The sequence below is a fragment of the Rasamsonia byssochlamydoides genome (assembly GCF_041956645.1).
Source record: "Rasamsonia byssochlamydoides strain NRRL 3658 unplaced genomic scaffold VTN77scaffold_2, whole genome shotgun sequence".
NCBI lineage: Eukaryota > Fungi > Ascomycota > Eurotiomycetes > Eurotiales > Trichocomaceae > Rasamsonia > Rasamsonia byssochlamydoides.
This window is the reverse complement of record NW_027192385.1, coordinates 843,890-871,262: the sequence shown is the minus strand read 5'-3', so window position 1 is coordinate 871,262 and position 27,373 is coordinate 843,890. Positions and strand designations below refer to the sequence as shown.

The following is a 27,373-nucleotide window of genomic DNA, read 5'->3' as shown; positions in this document are numbered from 1 at the left end:
AGCTAAGCAGCAAGAAAATGGCGATGATGAGTTATGATTACGAAAGGCAGTTCTTCAGCTTCTTCATGGCCAACGACCTCGTCATATTCTCCCTCACCCTCTTTGCACTCTGCACGAGTCCATCACATCCGCACTGATCATCCTGGATCCTCTTGGATTGATGTCACCCTGCTCGAGTGGGTCTAAGACCGATCATCGTCTTACGGTCGTGACAGTAAAAGCTTAGCCCTGGATAGTTCTTCCTGCTCAGTTCAGCTCTGGATCTTCCCTTTTGTCATTTGTATACGAGTTCAGAAACCGTGTCCTTCTTTTCTGTCTTGAAATTCGCCTTTAATTCTTCTCTTTTTAACGCGCTCCTTTCGTTGACTCCGACAAAGACCTTCATTCCTTCACCACTCCTTCCTTAGCCTTCGCAATGGCGACTGCTTCCTGATGAGTCGATTTCCTGTTTACCCTGGCCCTGCGATATAGCGTTCAGGCATTATTGCTCTCGCGCGCAGTGGCATATCAAGCCAATTACTCTTTCCTTTTCCCTTTCTTCGCTTTGACTTCCAAACTACTCGTCGATACTTTCCGCTCATTCCCGAAAATGCATACCTCGCATAGCGAAATCAGTCAGACGTCCTCAGCGGACGAGGAGAAGAATGTCAAGGATCTATCCACCACCACCAACGTCGCCCCGAAAGGCACGACTCGTTGGCCGCGGAGGAGAATCATCTTCTTCGCAGGCCTGGCGTTTTTAGTGTCTGGATTGGTAGCGATGGTCATTACTCTCCCCATTGTTCTACGGCGTCACCACAGTGGTTGGCAGAGTTCCATTCCAAGTGATAGCGGTGCTTCAGAAGACCCGACCAATCTTGGTAGTGGTGCCCCCTTACGGTCGTCCACCGATGCTGCCCAACCGCTGTTGGCCGTGAATAACTTTCCCGATCCGGGATTGCTCGAGTACAATGGCACGTGGTATGCCTTCGGCACGAACCAGAAGGATGTCACTACGGGCGTTCATATCCCAATGGCGACGTCAACAAATTTCCAGAACTGGACCCTACTGCGTCAAGACGCTCTGCCCGTCGTAGGTGCCTGGGAGCTCGAGATCAACCACTGGGCACCAGATGTGATCAGAAGAGTAAGCCGGTTGAAAGTGAGTTGAATACACGTCCTTTGCTGACAAGCCAACCTCAGGATGATGGGAGATTCGTCTTATATTATTCCGGACAAGCCAAGGATTTCGGCACGCATCATTGCGTCGGTGTCGCAGTGTCTAATGGCACCTCCCCACTGGGCCCATACCATCCGCAAGATCAACCCCTGGCTTGTCCACGGCAATACGGAGGTGCTATCGACCCGTCTCCTTTCAGAGACGTGGATGGCAAGCTCTACGTCGCCTACAAAGCGGACGGCAACAGTGTCGGGCATGGAGGAAACTGCAACAACGGCGTCTACCCGCTCATCCACACGCCAATCATGCTTCAGGAGATGGAAAGTGACGGCGTCACCCCGGTTGGTGATCCAGTTGAGATCCTCGATATCACTCAGAGCGATGGTCCGCTGGTCGAAGCACCACGCATTATCCGGACGAAGGAAGGCATTTACTTCTTGACCTTTTCCTCGCACTGCGACACCTCACCACAATACAATGTCAAATACGCTACATCCACTTCCGTCAAGGGCCCCTACGAGCGAGCTCCGACACCTCTCCTACAAACTGGGGACTACAACCTGGTTTCGCCTGGTGGAGCATCACTTGCCAGGGACGGGACAAAAATAGTGTTTCATGCGAACTGCGGTATCTTTCGGTGCATGTATGCGGCTGCAGTGAATATTACCCACACCACTATCGACTTCATCGCGCTCTGATGTTTTACGTTGCAAAAACGACTCGTCATGACCCTCGACGACGATGCAGGAGGCAATGCGGGAAAAAAAATTTTTTTTCTCCACCTTTTCTATCACAATTGAGCCGTCCTTATCAACAAGCATCTGCCGGGCTAGCTCAATCGGTAGAGCGTGCGGCTCTTAAACGAGACCCACCGCAAGGCTGCGGGTTCGACCCCCGCGTTCGGCTGTTCCTAAAAAGTCCTTGCGATTTTTTTTTCTTCCACAGCCTGAGCTTGCATTTTTGCTCGTCTACTCTCCTTTGCCCTGGACGCAATTTCCGTCATACGACGAGGCGGGCTTTGAAGGCAGGCATTGCTCCACAACAGCTTACCTCCTGTGCGTCTTCTACCGAATGACTCTGCAAAATTATGGAGTGCAATTCTGCTTATTGCGAGCATGATCACCACCAAGCGAATCTGCGCATCCTTGCCGAGACACTCGGTTTTTGCATGATCGACGGCGTACTTTCTTGTTCAGCATGGCGTGGTTTCATAGATCATCGCGCTCTTCTTTCGATACTTCTGTATTTGCATCAAGCGTATCTGGATACCCCTGGGTAGATGTTGTTCTGAGCGTTCTTTTCTTCTGATGTCCGGCTTGCTGGCATTTCTCTCTTATATATTTTTCTATTCCCGTATTTGCATGTTAACAAATGCCTGGCAAGGATTGAATGTGAAATGCCTTCCAAAATTTGTTTTCATAATGCGAGTGCCGGATGGGAGCGTCGGTCTCTTTTCCTGTTACGTTTCAGAAAACTTGCATTACTCCGTACTTTTCTCCGTCGCTTATGCGCATGTACATACAATGTGGCCTGGCCCACCATCAGAGAGGCTGTCTATAGCTAGACCAAGACTCGTTTCTCTATGTCTTTGTGCACAGTTAAAATAGATCACTGTTTTCTATCCACTAATCACCTCAGCAGAATTTTCGTTTTAGCGTCCTTTACCATACTCCGTACAGAACAAAGTAAGGCTGCCTAGTTAGGTTGAATTTATTTGGCATAGCCAGGTTATAAAACTTGCTAGCTATCTATAGTGTTGAAATTGAAAATGCAAGGGCCACCAGACTAAAGCAGCATGGTGAACTAGACAAAATTCGACGAAAATTTTGCGAAGGCAGTGTAGGATGCATGTAAGTACAGTACACGATGATGTGCAATCTGGGTACGGCGCGTCCATCTTGGTCTGTACCCAGATTGATGTATCAGTCCCTGAGCAGAACTCTTATCTCTAAGGTTAGAATGTAAATTACAAGCAGCAACATGCCAATTGACCTCATAGGTATTCAAGTGATGTACGGAGTATAGCGGAATAAACATCTATGAATACTGCCCGCACATACCGCCTGAGACCTGTGGACACCGCCCGGAACGTCACCAATCGGCAGGCCAACAAATGACGTGATCGGCGAAGCTCTCTGCGACTCAACTGCGGGATAGACGGAGCGAAGACTGAACAGCGGGGACTCGGGCTCTCCGCCGGGCAGGATGGAGATGTTATTATCACTTTGGCTCTCTTTGCTTCCCTCCAGGTGATCAGATCTATTGCTGGCGACCATGAATCCTCTCCGCGGCGCTGCTCGCGCAGCATCTCGGAACCTGAGAATTTCTGCACCTGTACAGCACAATGATGCCGCTTCTCTAATCACGACGCGGAAGCACAGGTTCCCGCGCAATGGGTCCATTCACCGAGCACCATGGAGGTCGATGCAGACGAGTTCGCTTTGCAGGGCCCAATCGGCTGCTGTGAGAGAAGAACAGCAGGACTCGTCGTCCAATCCGGCCATGTCCTTCCCTTGTCTCGACGCGCAGGATGCAAAGTCGGCGTCTCTCTCCGCCCGATCCCTCAATTCGGGGCCCGAACCCTCCTACACCACCGGTCACCATGAGCTTTTCCATTGCAAGGAGCCCTTGCTGCTCGACTGGGGCGGTATCCTACCAGAATTCGATATCGCATACGAGACGTGGGGCAAATTGAATGCAGACAAGAGCAACGCCATCCTTCTTCACACCGGGCTCTCTGCCTCGAGCCATGCGCGCAGCACCCCGGAGAATCCGAAAAAGGGCTGGTGGGAGAGATTTATCGGCCCGGGGGCACCGTTGGATACAGATAAATACTTTGTGATCTGTACGAACGTGATCGGAGGGTGTTACGGCAGCACGGGACCATCATCCATTGACCCGTCGGATGGCAAGCGATATGCGACCCGGTTTCCCATCTTGACGATAGAGGACATGGTACGGGCGCAATTCAGGCTCTTGGACTTTCTAGGCATTCGGAAGCTGCACGCCTCTGTTGGCTCCAGCATGGGCGGGATGCAGAGTCTGGCAGCCGGTGTCTTGTTTCCCGAGCGAATCGGGAAGATCGTCAGCATCAGTGGCTGTGCCCGCAGCCATCCGTACAGCATTGCTATGAGGCACACGCAGCGACAGGTCTTGATGATGGATCCCAAATGGGCGCGTGGGTTCTACTATGATTCAGTACCCCCGCACACGGGGATGAAACTCGCCCGGGAGATTGCAACGGTGACCTACCGGAGTGGACCCGAGTGGGAGAAGCGGTTTGGACGAAAACGCGCAGATCCCAGCAAGCAACCGGCGCTTTGCCCGGACTTTCTCATCGAGACGTATCTGGATCACGCGGGGGAAAAGTTCTGTCTCGAGTACGATCCCAACAGTCTGTTGTACGTCTCCAAGGCGATGGATTTGTTCGACCTAGGCCACTCCCACCAGGTCGAGACTCGCAAGCGGAGGGAGGAAAACGCGAAGAGAATCGCTCGAAATGGATGGAAAGTCCAAGCAAACGATGCCTCATGCAGTCTGACGCTTCCCGACAAACCGTACGAGGAGCAGCAATCCGTCGTCTCGTCTGCAGCACCGATGAACGAACCCGTCGCTGACGGCTCTTCGTCCACGGGGCCGCCGCAGGACCTGATAGCAGGACTCGCTCCGCTGAAGAATCATCCAGTCCTCGTCCTGGGCGTCGCCAGCGACATCCTCTTCCCTGCATGGCAGCAGCGCGAGATCGCAGACACGCTTCGTGCTGCGGGCAACCAGCAAGTCGAGCATGTCGAGCTAGGAGAAGACGTGTCTCTGTTCGGTCATGACACCTTCCTGCTGGATCTGGAGAATATCGGTGGAAGAGTGGGGAAGTTCTTGGGGTAGACGTTCTTTGAGTAGAAGAATTATTGGGATAGAAGAAGTTCTTGGGGTAAGTCATGAGCGAGAATTTTGTCTGTATATCTAAAATTGGTTACGACCAGCATACCGGGTATGTGCATTGCAAGGTGTTATTTAAAAGTTAGTCTGGGTTTTGTGGCATTGTTCTTTCTTTCTTTGCCTGTATATATTCAGCATTCACGTGTCTTGTCTTGTCTATATGAAATTCCATCCCCAACTCTTGGTCCTCTGTCTGTGGTAATTGGGTTCTTCATACTTGTATAGTCTGGCGGATTTACCTCGCTGAAGATATCCAATGATCCTGCAGAACAACCATGCATAAGAGGTATCCATACAATCAAGCGAATGGATCCAATAAATCCACCGGTCCTATTTTAACGCTGTCTCAGATAAATCCCAACATCAACCACTACCTAACCATTGACTTAACCCCCGCCTTGCTCGCGAGGTATGTACAGTACATAGAGGATCATTCCCCGCCATCTCATGCTCTTTAAGACTAGGCGACGTAGTACATACATACCTAGGCGCCGTACATAGGTGATTAGTTAATTAACTAGGTAGGTAGGTAGCAAACCACCGATTGACATATGCTACACTGCTCTATCTACTCCATAAAATATAGGCAATTATTACTACACGTGTATCAAGTAGAATAGCGAATGATTCATTGGCAAGCCCTCAGATTAGCTCTCTGGTTCTCAACGGTTTCCATGCAATCAGTAAATTCCATGGTGTCCTCAGGGACACACATGGCTGTATCTTGGTTTTCTTGCCGGATACCATTCAACTTTGGCTTTTGGACACAAGGGGTCATCATCGGGCTCGCTTAGGTAGGGTTGGTTGGAATAATGAAGGAAAGAGGAAGAGGAGGGAACGTCGAGGAAAAGAATTGAATTGAATTGAATTGAATTCATTGAGTGGAAAGTAAGAAAATATCATCAGTCTACACCTGCTGAATGACTGTACATCTGTATAGAGAGCACTGAAAGTAACAATTGCCTCTCATGTCTTTGAATTGCATGCCATCCACGTAGCGATGTATTAACTGGCTGCTGTTGTAGTTAGTCTGCTCAGCAAGAGGAGAGCTCCGAGGTCAAATCAAGTCATGATGTGGTTTCTCATTACAAACCAACATGCGAAATGAAAACAAAGGGGGAAAGAATAAAGAAAAAAAAACATCCCTAGCCATCAGATTGAAAACTACCTTTGGGTAAAGGCTCGTCAACGGCCTGCTGCACGTGGTCACCCTCAAGAGGGCAGACACACGGAGCATGGGTACCGTAGTACCTTGCCTCCGAGGTGTCCTAACAGAGTCATCATAAGGCATCAAAGGGATAGATGAGAAAAGTGCAGGGTGGAAGGGTGTTTAATGTAAACTGAAATGAACAGAAATTTAAAGCAAAAAAAAAAAAGCAAAACAAAGTGTGGATGATGTCTCATCCAGGCTTATACGGCAGGCTTATATGGCATTGAAGGCGATCCCTGCTGGCAACTCTCGTGTTGATCCATCATCATTATATGGACAACCACTAAGAGTGGAACAGCATGCTGGAAAGAAATTAAAAGAAATTGCCCACCTATCCAGGGTTGGCGGGACGGTGAGTCAAGGGGGGGTAGTGTATGGAAAACGCATCAGAAGTCCACGACAAGCTGTGACAAGTCTCTAAGATCTCTGTTCACCTCTATCAGCCGCGTCTAGCGAACACGTCTTCTTCCACTCGTGGCAAGACGAGGGATGAAGTCCGTGTCGCGGTCTGTTATGAGTACGCGTCAGGAGCTCAAGTGAGGTTTATCGTCATTGAGACTGTGATGCAGCACTGTCCTTGGACTGTCGATGATGGTTAGACGTTAGAAAGAGACAAAAAACGGACTGTGAAGGTCTTACCTTCTGATGCTTGGGCAACAAAGTCCGCACAACATTATTGTGAGAAAGAGAGTTCGCTAGACATGCAGCGGCAGAAAAGGCAGTGGTGGCTAACCGAGCGGATAATCGGTCGGACCGAGATGCTGTTGCCGATATTCACAAACAAGCTTCATACGTCACATGTAATACTGTATGGCACGTGACCTCTTTCTGCCGTGGTTCCACAGGAAGATGGCCGTCAAGCAGAGTATACAGGAATAGGCATATAGTTGCAAGAGCAGAGCTCTTGTCTCTGGCCAAAATGTCCAACGCTACCGTCGCTGTCGGTTAAGGACAATTGGTGTACTAAATTTGCCGATTTCTTCAGTCAATCCGAGGACGAATATCGGGACTACCTTTGCTACGGCGACGAAGATTTCGACTACGCTGAAAACGAGAGAAAACCCCAAGAACAAAACAAAGAGCGACAGTTATTCGGAATTGAGCGCAAGGGCAAGTGGGAGAGCATGGCGTCGTGGCTTCAGAAGCAAGCTGGCTCTCATCAAGCCCAGCTTGCCGCTACGGCGGTGTTGTCGGGAGCCGTCGTGGCAGCTGGCATATACGGTTTTCAGGCGATGAAGCGGCATGCGGCGGTAGAAAAATTGAAGTCATCCATTCCGGAGATCAATGAGCGACATAAGGCAGAGAAGGTGCGGGATTGATACTGTGTCTTATACTATGGATTGCGACTGACGGGCGGAGTGAAGCTCACAGAATATGGTACAGTCTGCCCTCCTGTGCCGGCATTGAGTAAGGAAGATGAGCGCAGCGCAGCGCTTGCTCGGAGAGCGCAGCAGGGAGACTACGATGAAGGTGAGAAGCGGCTGTGGCATGTCAAAGGCATTACCTGCTGACGACGTAACCAGACCTCATCCTCGAACAGCTTGCTCGCAACCGAGTATTCTTGACAGACGAAGGTCTTCGAAAGCTCCGTTCGTCATTCATAATCGTCGTCGGCTGCGGCGGTGTAGGATCGCATGCAACAGCGGCGCTTGCTCGATCCGGCGTGTCCAAGATTCGACTGATTGATTTCGATCAAGTCACCCTCTCTTCCCTGAACAGACACGCGGTCGCCACGTTAGGCGACGTGGGCACGCCGAAAGTGCAATGCATTCGACGCAGACTGGAACAGATCGCGCCATGGGTCATGTTCGATTGTCGAAACGAGCTATTTGGTGCATCTGTGGCGGAGAAGCTTCTGGGACCGTGGACATTGACTGGAAGCGAACCACAACAGCCAGATTATGTCATTGATTGCATCGACAACATCAGCACGAAGGTGGAACTGTTACACTACTGCCACTCTCGCGGGATTCGGGTGATCTCCTCGATGGGAGCGGGCTGCAAGTCCGATCCGACTCGCGTCGTTGTGGGCGACATCTCCGTCAGCATGGAAGACGCTCTCTCGCGAACCACTCGACGGCGCTTACGATTGCTGGGCGTCAACTCAGGCATTCCGGTGGTATTCTCCACCGAGAAACCGGGTCCCGGGAAAGCATCTCTTCTCCCACTACCTGAGGAAGAATTTCAAAAGGGCCAGGTCGGTGAATTGGGAGTCCTCCCTGACTTCCGTGTCCGTATTCTCCCTGTGCTGGGTACGATGCCCGCTGTATTTGGTTATACGATCGCGAATCATGTGATTTGCGAGATCACGGGGTATCCGATCGAGTACAGCATGGCAGGCAAGACCAGGGATAAAATGTACGACACAATCTTAGGAAACTTACAAGCATCGATTGAGAGACTCGCCAAAGCTGAAGCGGGTGACGACCTGGTGGGGTTACGCATTCCTGTCAGCAAAGACGATGTCTCGTATTTGGTTGAAGAGATATGGCGAGGAAGGAGTGTGGTCAGCGGTCTTCCCAACCGACTGGCTCTGATTCCATGGACACGGCCCGCTGGAGGATTTAGGATTGACCCGGAGTGGGAGAAAGAAGGGCAGAAGTTCGTGCCGTTGGAACTGAAGGAGCTTGTCTGCATGACCAAGGAAGAGGCCCAGCGGCATGAGAGGGAAGTCCTCCTCGGCGGGAAGGAAGTCGAAGAAGTCTACAATGAGAAGGTGGTGCAGAAGGTGCAGGAGCGCTTTCAAGAAGCAGAGAGGTATGAGCAGTATCGATAGACGCGTATCTACTGTACCATTGTGTAGAAGTCTGCAACAATATTCCAAAGAAACAGCAGGGCCAATGTGCCTGTCTATTTCTATAGTACGGAGTACGGAGTATAATTGTCGGACTTGATCCCGACTAGGATCTAATCAGATCCGATCGATCTGCGGGGGAGCGACAGACCTATGAACTCTCTCTGTGCGACCGTGGCGTCAAAAGTTGCCAGTGCACGCCTGTCAGAATCTGTAGTACGACAATAAACTGCAGATGGATTTTGTATCTACTGTTACTATTTGGTAGCTGTCCTACCTTCGAAGCAATGCTTTCGCACTGATTTGCCGCATTCCGAAACTGCCAAGAGACGAGAAGATCGCTAAGGTGAAGCCGCGTGGAGCCATACGTAAGTCCTACGGAGGTGATAAGACTAATTATTAATTTACAGACCGACCGACAGGCAGGCAGGAAGAGCTCGCATGTTTGTCTCCTCAGTACTAGCTTGGTGTGATGACTAGCTCGAGGTCTATTGAGGGCCTGTCCTCTTTCCTTGTTTTTCTCAATTGACTCCTGTTAAGTGTCATGCTGAGGTCTGGTAATAATCAGAGACTGCACCTCCACTGTCACTGTCTTGCTCGATTCTCCCGGTCTCTCAAATTCCAAGGCTCTCGAATTCGCTAGTCGTGCACGGCAGCAGGAACTATTCTCCGGGGTTTATCCTTTTGCCACGAAAGAGGTGCTTCGTCCTCATCCCGAACAACAGCCACAGACCAATGCGATGACCATGCCGGACAAGATCAGAATGGCGGATCTGGCGAATAATACAAGACAACCAAGACAACCGTCCCTATACTTCGACGTCGACAACCTCGAAGTCTCCAGCAGTGATGACGAGTCGTCGTCGTCCGATTCCCCGGGCTTTGGAGGACGAAGAATAGGAGGGGGAAGAGGAAGAGGAGCAGGCCCAACGCCATTTTTTCGCGGCTTCCCCCATCATCGTCCCCTGATCGACTTCGTCCGGAACGAGTGGCAGACGAATCCGTCGTATCGCAGCCGCCGTGGCAGCTCGCAGTCTTCATCGCCCAATCGCGAGGCCCCGAAATGGATCCAGGCCCTGTTGGCCGTTATCTCCGCGCCGAAGTTCCGACGATACCTCACCATGTATGTCATCCTCCTGTCGGTATTCTGGGCCGGGTGGAAGGGGATACTGAAGCCGCGGCTCGACGAGCATGCGGCGCTGATCAAGTCGTTGGATATTGAGTCGCAGCAGAAAGTTGGCGGCTGGTTTGGCTCAAACGCCCGGCCGCCGTTGGCGGATATTATCCAGACGAGGACTCTGGATCCGTCTCTACTCCCGCGTGAGGGCAATGGACGGAGGTTGGTGATTGTGGGGGATGTTCATGGCTGCAAGGATGAGTGTATGTCTATGCACAGATTCTATTAGATGGAGTTCTGTTGCTAACTGCTGCCTTAGTGGACAAACTGTTGAAAAAGGTGTCATTCGACACCAGCGCAGGAGACCACCTGATTTTTACAGGGGATATGATCAACAAAGGACCTCACAGTTCGGAGGTAGTGGATCTCGCTCGTAGATTGCATGCATCCTGCGTACGCGGAAACCACGAAGACCGCATCCTGCTGCTGCGCCAGCAGATGAAAATCAACAACTCGCTGCAATCACCATCAGACAAGGATGACAAAGACGCGTCGCGCAGCGACTACAGAGAACGCAAGGTCGCGCGGCAGTTGAGCGACGAGCAGGCCGCGTGGTTGGAGGCATGTCCCGTGATCCTGAAGGTAGGCCAGATCACGGGGATGGGGAACGTCGTCGTCGTTCACGGCGGACTGGTTCCGGGGCTGGATCTCGAACGACAAGATCCGGCGAGTGTGATGACGATGCGGACCATTGATCTGGATACGCATGTACCGAGCGCGTCGCGGAATGGCGTAGCATGGAGCAAGGTATGCACCTGCCTACCCCATTCCACCCCCTGACTCTCATTTCAAACGTATATTCTGACTGTTGACTGTCTGTGATACTTCAGCTCTTCAACAAATACCAATCCCTCCTCCACAGCAACCTAAAGAAAAACAGCGGACACGCAGACCCAGAATCCGGCACGATGACGGTAGTCTACGGCCACGACGCGGCATCTTCCCTGAACATCCAGAAATACACCAAGGGCCTTGATACCGGGTGCGTCAAGGGGAAGAAGTTGACTGCCTTAGTTATCGAGGATGGTGGGAAGCAGCAGCGTATTGTGCAGGTGGGCTGTAAGGATTATCGCGAGGGGTGAGCCGATCAATCGACGACTATTCGACTTTTCTTTTTTTTTCCTCCCTCGGTTGCTTTGGGCTGCTGGGACGAATACATATACATATCCTTTCGTCGCGATTCGTCCCTTGTTTGTCTCCTTCTCTCTCCTTTGAGGTGTACATTCTGCTACCCTCCGTTTGCATTGCATAGGTGTTCGCATTAGCCTAGGTTGTGTATGTACAGTACAGACGGCAAGTGGTCGCCGTGGGTTAGGTGTTTCGGTTGAGTTCGGCTGGGTTTGGTTAAGGGTCTTACTTACATCTTGCATTTGCATCTGATCATTCGGGCTATTTATTTATATTTCTGGCAGCGAGAGTTATTGTTTTTGTTTGTCCTGATATATATGATATTTTATTTCGGTATATCGGTATATTAATTAATTAATTAAAAAATAGAGAGCTCTCTATCTATTTGATTGATGGGTGCGTCAGGCATCTTCAAACTCATAGTAATAATAAATAAATAATCAGGTACGGAGTACTTCCTCAGAATATCAAGGTCAAGGACAAGGACGGGAAGCTATCATCTGTGTGTATGTGTGTGTCATATATATACATCTATCGACATCTAATCTAAAGACTCTCTCTCTCTCTCTCTCTATCTAAATACCATAAACGAAAGCAGAACAAAAGTAGACTTCTCTAAAGTTGTCGACCTACCGACTCGCCCCCGGAGCCATATGCACCCAGCTCCCATCCGCCCGCCAAGTCCCCGCCTTGGTGAAATCCTCATACCAGATCCCGCCCAGAGCCTTCCTCTTGAAATACCCAAAGCGGAAGTATTCCGGCTCGCCTTCGCGGAGGCGCGACCAGTGGAAGGGCTCGGCGCCATCACCCTGGCTACCACCCTGGCTATCGCCTTCGGCGTCGCTATATCGGTATGCACGGAAGCGCTCGACGTCGTTGACCAGTACGCTGATACCCGCGACGTCGTCGGGTAGGATGGGGAAGGAGAAGGTGATGTTTTCCCCCTTGATCACGGGAACGGCGATATTCGGGAGGAGACTGCCTAGCTGGGCGTCTTCGAGCAGCGCGGCCGGCGTCTGCAGGATGCTGTCGAAGCCCCAGCGTGCGATGCCGTTGATGAACAACCCCACTAGCAACCCCTGGTACAGCAGACTGGGTCGCGTCTGCAGCGCCGTGCCCGGCAGGAAGAGCAGGCCCAGGATATAATGATGGATGCGCAGGTTCAGCTGCGGCACGGCCAGCATCGCCAACAGACCGCATGCCATGATGCCGTACAGAAGCAGGTACTGCGGAAGTCTGCCTTCGATGCGCAGGGCCCACGCTTGCGACAGCAGGGCAATGACGAGGATCGTGATGATGATGATCAGTGCCGGGACGGCGCCGGGCTGCTGCTGGATGTCATGAGGCGTCAGACGCGAGATCGGGATCCGGTCGAAGGTGTCGGTGTTGAGGGCACCGACCCAGCAGGCGCCGAGCCACAGGATCGTCTTCTCCCATTGCGCAGTCAGATCCGTCAGGGTGCGTCGGACGCAGAAGTAATAGATGGCGAATCCGACAAAGGCAGCGGGGAGGAAGCGACCCAGGCAGATAGAGACCACTTCATCGTAGTCTGACGAGAAGGGGGGATCTGACGCGAGTGCGACTTGAAAGTAGGTGATGAAAAAGACGGATCCGTAGAACACTGCCGGTGATGTCGTGAAAAGGGAGAGCAGAGCCGTGAAGAAGACGGATATGGTGAGCAACAACCATCGTGGATCACGGCAGTCCCCTGAGGAAGCAACCTCACGGTCAAAGGTAAAGGACAGCGGGAAATTGGACGAGAAAGGGATGCTTGTAATGCCGTTCTTTTCCACACTGGCGTAATGGCTCTTTTCTCCCGTGCGACGAAGGATGCCACAGCCTCCGGTATGGCCGTTGATCACGCCGGCGTGTATTGCAGACGCGCAGAGGAAAGAATCTCCGCGGTAGATGCCGGTGGTATCATCACCAGCATCTGACGCGCCTCCAATGACAAGAAGCTGGTAGTTGTAGTCCTGGTCGCCCACGGTATACGGCTCCAGGAGCGTGTTCAGTCGACACCCGGCAGGACAGCGAAACGCGAACGAGGCGTCGTCAAAGGGACGGCATTCGTCTCCGTTGAGCCCGCAGTTGGTGCTATTGGACCTGAAGGAGTCAGAACAAACACTGAAAATGAAAAAGGTGGAAGCCACTCCTTACCATAATCGAGACCCGCAGGAGAGTCTGACTGGCTTCCCATATCCGGGGATGTCAAGGCCCGTAACCGACCGGTGGAGGATGGTCAAGAATATCAGCGCCCAAAGAGCGTGGAACGCTACCAGAGCCCAGACGCGCGAGCTTCTCGTCGGCAAAAACCGATCCACGAGACGGATTGGCGCCGTTTGAAAGCGAGGAAAGAAGGGCTCGATGCGGTACTTGCGGGGAGATTGCGGTCCTCTGATCCACGACTGCAGTCGAGCTATGCAGGACCACAAGCAGCCCCTTCTTCGTCGTCTGCCCTTGGACGCCCACGAAGGGGTTGCGCGAGATGTGTCTCCATGGCCCAGCAATCCCTCGTCTGGGTTGGCATAGTCCGGCAGCTCGACTGAATCCGATTGAGCAGAGTCCAAACTTTCGGACGAATGCCTGCTGAGGTCGACGAACCCGTCCGTTCCGGAGACGCCGGACTCGAGGTCTTTCAGAGGGGAGGAAGTAGTAGTAGTAGAAGAAGCGCCATGAGATTGGTCTTGGTTGTTTCCTGCACCGCCACCTCGATCCAGAGACATGATTCAACCTCCTTCCCTACCTAGTCTTCCCGTCAATCCTATAATCGACAATGTTGCTGGGGTGTTAAAGGAGAGAAAGAGAGGCGGGGTGACTTTTTGCCGGCAGAATTATATATATAGTACAGTAGGTCAACAAGTTGAACGATGAACTACCAGTTGAACAGGTCAATTATGGACCCTAATCGACGAGAAAAATAATTATCCTGATAAGTTATCCCCATTGAATAAGAAGGTACAGTATGGGGGATGTTGGCTGTTCTCTTTGGCCTGATGTGAGGTACCATTGAAGGCGGTGAACGTGCCTATTTTGAGGGTAAATTATGTAATTACTTGCGCACCTGATTGAATATCGTTTGCTCTGTAGATATAGATCACACCTCAACTAACAGTCTACCTATACAAGTACTGCAATAATCATTGATTTACGTTCTCTTTGAAATCTCCTTCAACCAGTCCATCCTCTCTCTCAATGATGTCCTCGGACACGCTCCGCCAACTCGGGAGGATAGATACTCTGTGCCACGGGACGATCCCGAGCGCGGGCCCGGACCCGAATCGAGTCAGAGCTTCTCCCCGGACCCCGTGCTTCAATCAATGGCGGGGATCCATACAACTGACTCTGTCCAGATGATGGTACGTACCTACCTACACCGTGGACGATGTTCCAATGCAATTCTTCTCCACCGCGGCTGGATGGGATCAATTAGTAATGTTAATCTCAATCCATTGAATGATTATCGTTCTGCCTTCTCACTCCTGCAAGTATGGTCTGTCTCGTTCAGAACTAAATGCAGCATGCACGTATTGCGGAATCTGGGGAAGCTCAGCAGGTCTGGCGGACGTACTTTCAACAGTACAACAACGAGAGAAGAAGAATATGCGAGATCTAAATCTGTCACTTTGCTAGCAGGCATTCCTGTCCATATGTGCGATAATACTAACAGTATTATTATCGCCCTGTTGTAACTGTACTGATCCAACTGCTAGCCCCGCGACGCAATTGGTAATAGGCTAACATATGACGTATGTATACCTACCTAGGTCGGTACTCGGTACAGTAGTGGACATACCAGGGCTGAGGTTCTTCCATACATAACACTGACAATTTCGGTACGAACCGTATAAGTTGGCACTATTGGCCACCTGGCTAGATATCTCAGCCCTTCTGCTGCCATTGACTAATCATTAATCCAATTGATTGATAGTTAACCTCTCCTTCTATTCTTCTATTCCATTCATTATTCCTACTCAATCCATCAATTAACTGAAGAAAAAGAAAACCCAAACCCAGACAAGAAACAAGATGGTCTTCTCCCAAGGCCAGCCCCTTGCAGGCACAGGCATCACAGGCCTCCTCCCCCGATCTCTATCCGACATCCTCCCCGCCTTCCCCTTCTCCAATAGCAACCACAGCTGCATCTACAGCTGCACCAGACTGCTTCCCCTCCTGGGCTTGATCACCTCCACCGGAGCCCTAACCTTCGCCTACGCCGAAGCTACCTACCTCTCGCCACTGCTTGCCGGCGACGACAGCGACAACGAAAACGACAAGAACGTCTCGCCCTCCGCAATCCGGACTGTCTGGGCGAAGAGTTTCCCTTTTGGGCTGGGCGCTATCCTCACTCTGGGCGTGGGCAGTCTCGTTGGTGGAATTGCGGGATATCGACTGTCGCTGTCGCGGTCGACAAAACCGGAGTCGACGACGGCGGGATTGCTCTATGCGGCAGGGACGGCGTTCTCGCTGGTGCATTTTGTGTTTGTTCCTTGGGTGAGTTGAAGTCGTGCAACAAGTAACAAATATCAGTTAATAACTACATACATACTCTACTACATATAATTATCGCGATACTGTACCGTACTGTTCTTATTTGATACTTTTACAGATCGCATCCGCCATCCGCCCCATGATCGAGCCAGATTCACCTGAGGAATCACAGGTCAACGGCAAGAACGCCAACAATAATAATAACAACACCAAACGGGACAACCTCCGCAAGTGGCTTCGCATCCACGCGGTGCGCACCCTGGTCGCTGATATCCCTGCTTTCTTGTTCTTTCTCGGTGCGACGGCGGCGTATTTCCATGGGGATTCTTGAGTCCGGTCCAGTTTGACTATTGCGTCTTCGACATAGAAGGAACTTGGATTTCGGTCAAGTCACTGTATATCTAGAATTTATCGCAAGTTGAACGGACAGAGGGAAGAAAATCTGTATCATGTGTTGCATTTTGCCTGAAAAGTACAGTACAGGTATCCTGCGGAAATCTGCCGGAAATAAAAAGAAAGCCATTTTCAATGGTGTTGACTGTTTGCGCCTCAACTCTCCGCATATGGCATTGATAATTGGAAGGTAGATAACGAATGTTGGTCCAAATAAAAAGAATGAACGGAAAATCTCTTCATCAATCTCAAGCCACGACAAAGCAAATACATCATTAAGATAGAGGGTATCAAATCGTCGAATTAAGTCGTCATGCCATCAGAATCTCATATCTCATGAACATGAAAATATTGCGCATCGTAGGCTTATCGGTGAGGCACAAGCTGTGGTATTGTGTGGTAATTTTGGAGTTGTTCCTTCGGTCATCGAATCGTAAGGAAGCGACACTCCGCATGATTCATCTGATCTTGACGTCTTGATGATAGCGTTAGACATCGTAACGGCCGTACCAGTAGCCACCACGGCGGCGACTGTCAAGAAATATTAGTATGAATTCTCGGATGGATACGAATGTGGTATAAAGATAGGAGAAACTTACGCAGCGGCGTCCACACGCCAGACGAAGTAGAGTCCCTGAAAGCACAGCGGAATTAGCAGACCATCCAACATATCGACTTGCTACCACGGCAACGTACCAGCAGTCCAGAAATCAGCCAGATGATGGCAGAGAGGAAGCTGAACGCCTCAGCAGCCTTCCATCGGCTGCAGTCGGTGTGGTCGGTGAGGGTTATGCCCCAGTCCCAGATCCAACCGCAAGGAAGACCATTGAGCGCGTCGACAAGAATGCCAAAGGCTGCAAACCATGCCAGAGAGATAACGACGTCGACTGTGGGAGTGATTAGAGAATGAAGCGCGGAATGCGACTATAGGGCGACACATACCTGGCCAGACAAAGAACGTCGACGCGAAGGGGATCAGCCAGAGTAAGCCGAGAAGAATTGACAGGCCCGCAATGACTTCGGTGTAGATCCAGCGACCCTGTGGCCATGAATCATCGACCTCGTGCAAGTAGTAGCCGATGATACCGGCGACAACCTATGGTTATGTGCGTTAGTACAACCCAGCGAACATAGGGAATAGTCGGAATTCAGTAAACGGTAGGACGTACAGCAGCAAAGCCAATCTCTCCGACACGGAGGACGATGGACAAGAGTCGCGAGATGACGGGCATTGTGCTGAGATTTCTCTTTCTCTGGGGATTTCTCTGTCACGCTTCTCAAGTTGATATGCTAGCCTGGATCGTTGGGGATAGACGAGGGGTGCAGACGAGAGTCGGTCTGGGGTGTCAACTCAAGCTGTGAGACTGACTGACTGACTGACTGACTGACGTATAATAACATCAAAAAAGAAGGAGCGAGGCCATGCCCTTTAAGCTTCCCAGAAGCAGATGATTACAGCCCAGTCGGGCCCGCCGTCTGTCAAACGACAGAACATTCCGGTCACATGCAGCTGGAAAGCAGGCTGATGGCGATCTTTTTTCTTTTTTGCCTGGCCCGTGCTAGAATCGGTGGTGTGACGTGAAGCTGTTGCTGCGCCAGTGATATCCAGCATCAGGTCTTGGTGATCGGAGACCAGCTCGGCGATTGGCTGGCCACCAGCCACACATTGATCAATCAATCGACTCCGTAAGGATGGCGGAGACCTGAAAAGTGGAAGCCTGGAACTGTCCGTCTTGGTCCAGGCATTGACGACTATCAGCAGGGGGCTAACTTGGATGGACCAGTTGTCATTGTTGACGATCGACAAATGGCAAGTCGAGTATCATCATGATTGGCTAGCCTCGGCGGGATTTTTCTTTTTTTTTTTTGATTTCCTCCGGGCGTTGCACTAAATACTCAAGCATAATCGTAACTACACTACAGTACTGTTGTATAGCTCCCTCGGGCATCGGTACATGCTAGAGAGTCTTCTGGATATGTCTGGCCCCACTGCTGTGACAGTGGATAAGGCGGAAGCTCTCCAGTTAAAATATAGAGTTAGGTACAGCGACCTATATCCATGGATGCCCCAACAAACAAATGTACATGTACAGCCACTGATCCTGAGTGGAGTATATAGGAAGACAAATGAATTATGATAATTCTTTGCGTGCACAGTTATAACAGACAACGAAGTAAATTCATGATGCATTCTCCTTCCGCGCCACGGTGGTTGCGTCATGGTACTGAAGAGACGGAAGCATCGCCCTGCGCCCACCTCGACAAGTGGCGATGACGTCGCTGCCCGGTCTGCATGTACAGCTTACCTGCACTATTTCACCCGACCCGAACCTTGTCGTCTACCTAAATGTGCCGAGAACGACATCGAAGATCTAACTCTTATTTTTTTTTCAGAGCTATTAACTAGCTCCAAGCGGTGCCAACCTTTTTTCTGACCTGGATTTTTTTTTACTACTTTACTACTTTCTTGTGTTGATAACGGCTATGACACGGATATCGTCCAATTTAGCAGTTAGGTCATAAATTATTTTTTTTATTGTTAACCGTGACACAGGAGTCAGGATTATTGCGTAGTTGACTGAGTCGCTTAATTCAATCTTGTACAGTACATATATATATCTCCCTGTATACATGGTAGTCCTGTACAGCACGCTACCCAATTACTCCGTACTCCGTACAGTAATCAGCAACCTCACTACACTACCTTGCAACTGCACCTACCTACCTAGGTACAGTACCTAAATTTCCCTCAGCCTACTTACGGCCGAACGACAGAGTACATACATAGCTACCTACCGAGCACCGAGTACCGAGACAATAGTTGACATTAATGTTACTAGCTGCGTTGATAGCTTAGGGACATTACCTACCTATCTAGGTACTACAGTAGGTAAGGTACCTGATCGACAGAATCGACAAAACGGGTAATACCTCGGTCATATGTCTACTCCCACGTGAGTGTCTGACTCTCACCTGCATTAGCCTCGAAGAAGCTCTACGGAGTAGAAAGGCCAAACAATCTTTTTTCTTGAGGTTCGAGAATTAAAGTTACTCTAATTTTTGAGGTTCTTTTTTTTTCTTTGTGTTTGTCTTTACTGTAGAATCCACTAAGCGCATAGTAGTGGATGCCTTACAAATGGACAAGAGAGAAGAATATGAGTAGAAGAAAAACGATGGATCAGTGCATATAATTGTTATTATTATTATCATCATTACTCCGTAGACCAATCTGAATATGAATATTGAGGAGCATTTCGGGTATATATATACAGCATAACGATAAGATGATTTGCAAGCAAACAACATCAAACACTTTTCTGCTTGCCATCTAGGAACCACTCAAACACAGTGCGAAACACCCCCTTGGCACCCGTCTCGATCACATCGCCGTGGCAAGGGATCAGGCGGTCAAAGTCCCACCCGTCGATGCGCTTCATCGACTCGGTGAACCCCTTCCGATCGCGCGCCGAAAGAACGTACCACGCGAACCGCTTGTGCCACGTCGCGGGCATCCTGGTCGAGATGAGGGGTGTGACGAGGCGGGTCAGGATCCCCGACGTGGGCGATTCCCCGGACCGCGAGTACTGCTCGTTGGCCGGCAGGTTGAAGAGTAGATCGGCCTCGATGACGGTGCGCGTCGGCTTGTGGCAGAACACGAGCTCGTGCGAGCCATGCCCGTCGACATACTCCACCTCGAATTCCGAGTCGAATTCCTCCGAGATCTTCTGAGTCCGCTTGTTAGCCGCCGTGAAGACGTGTTGGAACTCCGTGTCCTTGAACTCAGGGTTCTTCTGGCGCTTCTCCCACAGCCCCTCGGGCGCGATGATCTCGGCGTCGGGGAACGCGCGCTTCCACGCGGTGATGTAGAGGTGGTGTTCGAGATCCGGGGCCGCGATATACTTGAGCTTCCCTCCTTCCGATTTGATCGTCTCTTGGACTTCGGGCGTCAGGGCGACTGGGGAGAACACTGCCAAAGAGCCAGATGCAAGTTTAACTAGTTAAAGTCTCTGATTAGCTGCACCTTTTTTTTTTATCTTTGTGAATCTCTCAATGCCAACTGGACGATCGCGTACCGATGGTACCTCTCCCCCCAAACTTGAAAAGTCCAAATCGTGAAAATGGGACACTCAGAGTCGTGATTTCGGGGGTGACTTTGCGAATAACCATCACCTGCGATGGATTTCCTGGAAAGAGTTTCGAGTTCATCGTGAAGCTCTATCAGCTGTTCAAATCGAAAAATTTAAAATCTTAGCAATATCCCAGTAAGGTTTTCAATCGAGTGCGTTGCTGGGCTGATTGATGGGAGAAGTTGAAAGTTATGTATCCATACGACGTCAAGTCGCGTCAGCACTGTTTCAAGATTTAGACTTCGTGCCATGGAAGGATCATTCCTAAGACACGGGGCGTAACATCCTTATTAGAAGGTAGGAAACAATGGCCCCAAAAGACTAATCAGGACACGTAGCGTGCAGCCAAATTGGAAGGCAAGACCGAGGTTGCTTACTGGGCAGTAATAATTGTAAGTCTTCCAAGCTCTGTTGTGTTCAGTGTCCGGTCTGGACTGTGACGATTTAGTCAATTGGCTGATAAGTTTCAGGATTGTCTTGGCTCTTCTTCGGAGTGTCCGACTCCTAAGTTAGCATACCATAATTGAGCATGGGCAAATTTGTTTTCATTCACGCTAGTTGCTGTCTTGCGTACCTTACCTTAGTAAACTGCTTATGAAATTGAGGCTGTGGAATGTAGACTATTTTTATACCCTGAGCCTCGGCACTGGGAAGTGATAGTCAAGGCACCAATACGGCCCCATAATGGATGGATGGATGGAATGGAATGGAATGGAGTATGGGGAGATTAAACCCTACTTTTGTTGCCCTCAATGCTGCTCATTTGATTTAATTGAAATTGTGGATCAGCACTGTCGACAAGCTGACATATTTCAACTGATTTCTGAGAGGAAAATCATCCTCCAACTCTAGAAAAGAACTATTAGGGTATCTATCGAATAAATAGCTACTGACACAAAGCCCGCCGCCCAATCAAGATAACTCCGTACGAACACCTGCGTTGAGGCATAATTTATCCGTACCACCCGCGCGGACGGTTATTCTGTAGTTCTTCCTCTTCTCGATGTGGGATTATCGATTCAGTGATCTGATACGTCTCTATCAAGTCATGCCAGGTTTCGAAATCGAGGCTGAAGATAGCTTGATGTTTCTGAATCCCCTGTCTGCGAGCTTCATTTGGTGCATAGGGTCTTGCGGCCTCTAGAATCGATATTGGTTAGCCAATGAACCAAGACAATAAGCAAGGAAAACTTACGCAACGTGGGCAGCCCTCGACTGTCCAGTGACACCCCGACAGTGCCATCTCTAACCAAGAAGCTTATATAGAAGAGGTTCTCAACACTCTGACCGAATGATCTGGGGTTGATACAGAACCGGAAGAGAGGAACGCCACCATCATCCGCAATATTGTGCTTTGCCATCACCTGCTGGATGATCTCTTCAGTGGGCTCTTCTTCCATCTGACTCAGCTCCTCGTTGACAGCATTTTGACTCTTTCGTTGTGTTTCTATCAACAACTGGTTGATGCTCGTACATAGAGCGGTAAGGTTCGACGTCTCCTGCCGGTCAAGATCTTCCTCCTGTAGCTCCTGCGGTCGCACTGCCTGAGACGGATCAATGCGTTCTCGCGCTCTGCGCTGCGTCTGTTGACGAGTCCGCTTTTGAACGGATAAGGGACCGAGGAGAAAGCCAGAGACGGAGGGGCGCGCATTGTGAGGCAGGCACGCAGCGCGGCCCAGCCAATCCCAGTTCAACGCATCCCCCTCATCCTCCTCGCTGTCCTCACCATCCCTGCGCGCTCGCTGGCGGCGTCGTTGGGTACTACTCGGAACGACCGATGTCGGCTCCTCCGGCCCTCGTCGCATGAAAGATATACATTTGGATACAAATTCATCCACGTCGATACCCGCAGTGGCATCGCCCAGAGCGAGTTGCGCCGTCTTCTTGTATGACAGGTCTGCCGCATTCACTAACAGCCGCGAGTCAATAGTAGCATCCGACGTCTGTTTGACATGGACAAAAAGCTCGTTCGCCTTTTGGATGGTATTCACGATTCCGTTGTTGCCGGCTTGGAGATACTCTGACCGGTAGTCTGTAGATGTGCGTAAGATTCCGTCAAGGCGGATTGGAGGAGGATGTCCTACCGTTAAGCTCTCGAGTGAGATCTCTGAACTCCTTTCGAATCCGGCGCCTCTCATTCTCGTCTTGATCTGGATCGAAGACATCATTGAGGCTGAATCGTTGCGATCGACGAGGCTGAGACTGCGACTGACTTCCAGTCGCGACGTTGGATTGTCTTTCTGCCAATCTCCTTCGCTTGTTGGTAGGCGAATCTGAGGACGGTGTGGGCAAGCTTGAAGAGGCCATGGTCTGGCTGTCGCTCTTCCTCTTTTCGGGGCGCGATCGAGATCCCCGAGCAGTGCTATTTTCCTTGTCGGAGGAGGAGGAAGGTGAAGGAATGGTGTCTGCGCGGTCGTCGTTTGCTTGACGTGATCTGAGATTGACTGTACGTGCCATGCTCGTCCGCAGTAGTGTTCTCTAGCTTGGAAGCAGATAAGGTGAAGAGAATTATGATAGGTACAGTACAAACAAGGCTGACCTATCACAACGACTTGGTTTCAGAGGAGGATGCAGGTATACTCAGTAAGACAACGGACTATACAGGAAAATCAAAGCATGGTCAATAGTTTCCGCTTTCAGCAAAATGAAGCTCATTGAGCACTGAAACACCACAACACTACTGGCGGGGATTTTCGCCAGTATCACGGGGAGCCGCGTTTCGGTCATTCCACGCGCCTCGCGTCAGCCATGATCCGTGCACGTGATCTGGATCCATGCCCCACGTCATCTCCAGATTACCTAAGTCATATCAGGCCTAGATTGCCAATCAGCAGCTGCGGAGCTTCATGAGCAAGGTTAAGATCAAGACATTCCTGCCAGCCCAAACTGATCGCATTGTGATTCGGTCGAATTCCTGCTTGCTCTATCAAGAGCTGAGGCAGGCGACTATGCCGAGAGATTTATAAAAACCAGATCACCACAGAAGGCGCTGACCATGGAAGCCTTCACGTTCGCGACCTCCACCCAGGTGGACTTCCCAGTCCATGTGAAGATGTAAGTGGATTGCAGGAGCCATGTACAATAGGACAAGGAGTTTGAACTAACTGCCTGCAGAGCCAGCTTGGAGGGCAAACAGAAGCAGTTGCCTTTCTCGGTTCTTCTGAAGAATCCCGAGTTGCGACACCTTGGTTCGAACCAGAGTCCTGTCTCAGACCTGTTCGTGACGGTTCAGCTATGGTCAGATTCGAAGCCCCTCGGCGTTCCCATGCAGACCTCCTATAAATCTTTCAAAACAAGCCGAACATGGAACGAGTGGCTGCAAATGCCCGTGTCGCTGAAGGACGCTCCTCTTAGTTCACAGCTGGCGATCACGATCTGGGATTTATCTCCTTTTAGCGGCAAAGGTACCTATGGTCACGCTGTTCCCTTCGGAGGCACGACTATCTCTCTGTTCGATGCAGACGGCAAATTGAGGATGGGTAGGCAGAAATGCAAAATCCATAGGCATAAGGCGGCAGATGGCTTCTCCTCGACAACCACCCCTGCAACTCCGCCTCCGAGGCGTCGCAAGACCAATGGCTCTGCTGCCTTTGGCCCATCTCCTGAAGAACTCGAGCTCGAGCGCGTGGAAGGTCTGATCAAGAAGCACGAAATGGGTGAAATTCCTCGCATCGACTGGCTGGATCAGATGGTGTTCCGTCAATTAGAGAAGATCAAGTTAAGCGCAGAGGACGCTGCCAGAAAGAGGGCCATGAGGCTGCAGGCCGCGAAGGCGAGGGATGGGAAGAACCGGGACGGTGACGATGAGGAAGAGTCCGATGCAGAAGAGTTCGACGAGGAGAATTTCGTGCTCTATATAGAATTTCCGCGTTTCGATCACCCCATTGTCTGGGGTGACTATGAATATCCGCCACCGCCTGTCTCATCCTACCCACAACATGCGCAATCCAACCCCAACTCCACCCTCAAGCCGCCTCCAGAGGTTCGACTAGGCCCAGGAATTGAAGGTGGGGACGATGCCGGTGACAACAGAGTTATCAGGATCTATGATCCTGAAGTGGGTCAGACGGGGAATCCGTGCGAAGACAAGCACCGGAGGCTTGTCCGCAGTCATCGAACTGGGATTATGGATCGCGATCTGAAACCCAACCCCAAAATCCGTGATGAGCTGAATGTCATCATGTCTTATGGGCCTACGCAGGAGCTGAGTGCAGAGGAGAAGGATCTCATCTGGAGGTTCAGATATTATTTAACCCGCGACAAGAGAGCATTGACCAAGTTCGTTAAATCAGTCAACTGGCGAGACGTTGGCGAGGCTCGACAAGCGGTAGAAATCCTTCCTAAATGGACGGAAATTGACGTTGATGACGCCTTAGAGCTCCTTGGGCCTACGTTTGACAACGCTGCTGTTCGTGCGTATGCTGTTGATCGTCTTCGCAAAGCTGGGGATGACGAGCTGCTTCTCTACCTGCTGCAGCTCGTGCAAGCCCTGAAGTTCGAAAGGACATCCGAGGAGAGTGCGGAGAATGAAGCGCACGATTCATCCTTGGCCAACTTTCTCATTGCACGTGCAGCTAATAACTTTGTGCTGGGGAACTATCTTCATTGGTATCTTATGGTGGAATGTGACGATACCGGCCTGGGGAACGTGTCGTCGCGTCGAAAGCTTTTCGCCCGCGTTGAGTACTACTTTATGGCAGAACTGGAGAAGGTGCATCCCGAACACAGGAAGACGCTGTTGCGACAGGGAGAGTTGATCACTGTGTTGTCACGAATAGCCAAGGATATTCGCTTCTCCAGAGAAAACCGAGCGTTAAAAATCGAGAAACTCAAGAAGTATCTCAAAGACCCCAAGAACGAGATTATCAATATCGATCCACCTCTGCCACTTCCATTGGATCCGTCAGTGATGATAACTGGCTGCTTTCCCGAGGAATCAAACGTCTTCAAGTCGTCCTTGTCACCGTTGCTTATCAATTTCAAAACCGCTGATGGCCGCAAATATCCCGTCCATTTCAAAGTCGGCGATGACCTCCGTCAGGATCAACTCGTGATTCAGATCATTACCCTGATGGATCGTCTCTTGCAAAAAGAGAATCTCGATTTGAAACTGACTCCATATCGTATTCTCGCGACCAGCTCTAATGCTGGGGCGGCTCAATTCATCCCGTCGACCTCTCTCTCTGCGGCGTCGGCCAAATACAAAGGCTCGATACTCGCGTATCTCAGGGCCAACAACCCAGATGAGAATGAGCCTCTCGGTGTTCGCAAGGAAACAATGGACACGTACATCAAATCATGCGCAGGCTACTGTGTAATCACGTATCTGCTGGGTGTGGGTGATCGACATCTGGACAATCTTCTGCTGGCACCAGATGGCCATTTCTTCCATGCGGATTTCGGCTTCATCCTCGGTCGTGACCCTAAACCGTTCGCACCTATGATGAAGCTCTGCAAGGAGATGGTAGAAGGTATGGGCGGCGCCAATTCTCCTCACTACCTTCAATTCAAGCAACACTGCTTCACCGCCTACACGACTCTCCGCAAGTCCTCGAACCTCATCCTCAATCTGTTCAGCTTGATGGTCGATGCGAACATTCCAGACATCCGCGTCGAGCCCGACAAGGCCGTCTTGAAGGTCAAAGAGCGGTTCCATCTCGAGCTGAGCGAGGAAGAGGCCATTCGGCATTTTGAGCAGCTGATCAACGACAGTGTCAATGCCATTTTTGGTGTTGTCATCGATCGGCTGCATGATTTTGTGCAGGGATGGCGGACCTAGCTTCGACATTCTGCCACGAATCAAACAAATGGGTTTGATTTTTATGTTCTGTCCAGTCATGATGTTTGGAAATTTGCTATGGTGATGAATACATTTTAGCGTTTCGGTACGATTCCTAGGTATGGCAATTTCTATACGTGATACCCGGCGGAAATATTTTAGAATAGCGCATTTAGATGTTACAAATGATGATATGGTTTCAAATACAAATACAAAGTGTATTCTGACAAAGCCGGATCAGGAAATCACAGTCTATCCGCGACCAGTGGCGAGGCTTGGGGATGGCAGTCCTGGCTTAAACCGCCTGTTTCTCATTCTCAGTCGAGGATAACGCGACATTGCCAGGCCGATCCGCAGACACAGACTTCTCATCCACTCTGTCATCGAACGCATCCATGTCACCGCCCTGCCGAACCACTTCAGAACGGGTCAAAGGCCGGTATTTCTCCTCATCAATCGAAGCCAACGTCGAAGGAACCGCCTTTCTGGGCGCGAGACCGTACAGTTCCTGGAAACTCATAATCATCGGTCGCCAGCGATCAGGGTCGATGCGGTTCGGATGACCGGCCATGCGGAGGTAATCCTCGACATGGGTACGGAGGATCTTGACTTCCAACGCCAACATGAATCCCTTTCGATCCGGCAGATCCTGCATCAGCTCCACGACATTGACCAGCTCCGCCTCCATCTGCACGGGGCACTCGGCGATGCGCGCAGGTCGAACCAGGGTCGAGGGCTGCGGCGTGAGCCCTGCGCACGCGAACTTGTCCTTGACGTATCGATAGCCCAGCGCCTGCTTGATGGGGGGTACTTGCGGGGTTCCAGTCGCGCGAGCCAGGGCGTTGATCTGCGCACCCATCCCGTCGCTGGGGAGGTTGAGGACACACTGTTTCGTCCGCAAGAGGTTGATCGTCGTCTGCGAGACGGCGCCCAGACCGAGCATGCAGCGATGACCCAGCCACCAGGCTGACGACATGGGGCCGATGTTGGTCGTGCCGTCCTCGTTTTCGGTCGTGATCAGGACCACGGGCGTGCCCCAGTAGAGGATCGCGGGGGAGATTGGGGAATGCATTGTCGCGCGATAGTATAGTATAGTATAACTAAGCAAATTTCCTTCTTCTGCAATTTACTTCCCTGCAACGCTCCTGGAAATCATGCTATATATATATATATATATATATA

At 50.8% G+C, this 27,373-nt stretch overlaps 11 protein-coding genes and 1 non-coding gene across 12 annotated transcripts; 7 read left to right on the top strand and 5 right to left on the bottom strand.

The window, feature by feature from the left end:
- Positions 1 to 589: 589 nt before the first annotated feature.
- VTN77DRAFT_2857 (uncharacterized protein) lies at positions 590 to 1,857 on the top strand (the record flags this gene model as incomplete). Its single annotated transcript, XM_069418742.1, has 2 exons — positions 590 to 1,126; positions 1,183 to 1,857. 2 exons carry the CDS (start codon positions 590 to 592, stop codon positions 1,855 to 1,857), a joined length of 1,212 nt encoding a protein of 403 aa, XP_069282338.1.
- A 125-nt stretch (positions 1,858 to 1,982) lies between these two features.
- Positions 1,983 to 2,065, top strand: VTN77DRAFT_t10. Its single transcript has one exon. It is a non-coding gene; the product is annotated as a tRNA-Lys (tRNA).
- Positions 2,066 to 3,433: 1,368 nt separating this feature from the next.
- On the top strand, positions 3,434 to 5,041 carry VTN77DRAFT_2856 (uncharacterized protein; the record flags this gene model as incomplete). The annotated part of the gene is made up of 1 exon (XM_069418741.1): positions 3,434 to 5,041. One exon carries the CDS (start codon positions 3,434 to 3,436, stop codon positions 5,039 to 5,041), a length of 1,608 nt encoding a protein of 535 aa, XP_069282337.1.
- A 2,388-nt stretch (positions 5,042 to 7,429) lies between these two features.
- On the top strand, positions 7,430 to 9,081 carry VTN77DRAFT_2855 (uncharacterized protein; the record flags this gene model as incomplete). The annotated part of the gene is made up of 3 exons (XM_069418740.1): positions 7,430 to 7,612; positions 7,670 to 7,775; positions 7,829 to 9,081. 3 exons carry the CDS (start codon positions 7,430 to 7,432, stop codon positions 9,079 to 9,081), a joined length of 1,542 nt encoding a protein of 513 aa, XP_069282336.1.
- A 758-nt stretch (positions 9,082 to 9,839) lies between these two features.
- On the top strand, positions 9,840 to 11,056 carry VTN77DRAFT_2854 (uncharacterized protein; the record flags this gene model as incomplete). The annotated part of the gene is made up of 2 exons (XM_069418739.1): positions 9,840 to 10,479; positions 10,536 to 11,056. 2 exons carry the CDS (start codon positions 9,840 to 9,842, stop codon positions 11,054 to 11,056), a joined length of 1,161 nt encoding a protein of 386 aa, XP_069282335.1.
- A 977-nt stretch (positions 11,057 to 12,033) lies between these two features.
- Positions 12,034 to 14,127, bottom strand: VTN77DRAFT_2853 (uncharacterized protein; the record flags this gene model as incomplete). The annotated part of the gene is made up of 2 exons (XM_069418738.1): positions 12,034 to 13,507; positions 13,562 to 14,127. 2 exons carry the CDS (start codon positions 14,125 to 14,127, stop codon positions 12,034 to 12,036), a joined length of 2,040 nt encoding a protein of 679 aa, XP_069282334.1.
- A 1,303-nt stretch (positions 14,128 to 15,430) lies between these two features.
- On the top strand, positions 15,431 to 16,223 carry VTN77DRAFT_2852 (uncharacterized protein; the record flags this gene model as incomplete). The annotated part of the gene is made up of 2 exons (XM_069418737.1): positions 15,431 to 15,895; positions 16,011 to 16,223. The coding sequence occupies 2 exons, from the start codon at positions 15,431 to 15,433 to the stop codon at positions 16,221 to 16,223; spliced, it is 678 nt and encodes a 225-aa protein (XP_069282333.1).
- Positions 16,224 to 16,773: 550 nt separating this feature from the next.
- VTN77DRAFT_2851 (uncharacterized protein) lies at positions 16,774 to 17,517 on the bottom strand (the record flags this gene model as incomplete). The annotated part of the gene is made up of 5 exons (XM_069418736.1): positions 16,774 to 16,816; positions 16,885 to 16,919; positions 16,982 to 17,172; positions 17,228 to 17,381; positions 17,455 to 17,517. The coding sequence occupies 5 exons, from the start codon at positions 17,515 to 17,517 to the stop codon at positions 16,774 to 16,776; spliced, it is 486 nt and encodes a 161-aa protein (XP_069282332.1).
- A 2,073-nt stretch (positions 17,518 to 19,590) lies between these two features.
- On the bottom strand, positions 19,591 to 20,491 carry VTN77DRAFT_2850 (uncharacterized protein; the record flags this gene model as incomplete). The annotated part of the gene is made up of 2 exons (XM_069418735.1): positions 19,591 to 20,279; positions 20,359 to 20,491. 2 exons carry the CDS (start codon positions 20,489 to 20,491, stop codon positions 19,591 to 19,593), a joined length of 822 nt encoding a protein of 273 aa, XP_069282331.1.
- Positions 20,492 to 21,364: 873 nt separating this feature from the next.
- VTN77DRAFT_2849 (uncharacterized protein) lies at positions 21,365 to 22,869 on the bottom strand (the record flags this gene model as incomplete). Its single annotated transcript, XM_069418733.1, has 3 exons — positions 21,365 to 21,552; positions 21,608 to 22,444; positions 22,497 to 22,869. The coding sequence occupies 3 exons, from the start codon at positions 22,867 to 22,869 to the stop codon at positions 21,365 to 21,367; spliced, it is 1,398 nt and encodes a 465-aa protein (XP_069282330.1).
- A 538-nt stretch (positions 22,870 to 23,407) lies between these two features.
- Positions 23,408 to 26,191, top strand: VTN77DRAFT_2848 (uncharacterized protein; the record flags this gene model as incomplete). The annotated part of the gene is made up of 2 exons (XM_069418732.1): positions 23,408 to 23,466; positions 23,527 to 26,191. The coding sequence occupies 2 exons, from the start codon at positions 23,408 to 23,410 to the stop codon at positions 26,189 to 26,191; spliced, it is 2,724 nt and encodes a 907-aa protein (XP_069282329.1).
- Positions 26,192 to 26,486: 295 nt separating this feature from the next.
- VTN77DRAFT_2847 (uncharacterized protein) lies at positions 26,487 to 27,263 on the bottom strand (the record flags this gene model as incomplete). The annotated part of the gene is made up of 1 exon (XM_069418731.1): positions 26,487 to 27,263. The coding sequence occupies one exon, from the start codon at positions 27,261 to 27,263 to the stop codon at positions 26,487 to 26,489; it is 777 nt and encodes a 258-aa protein (XP_069282328.1).
- Between the last annotated feature and the right edge of the window lie 110 nt (positions 27,264 to 27,373).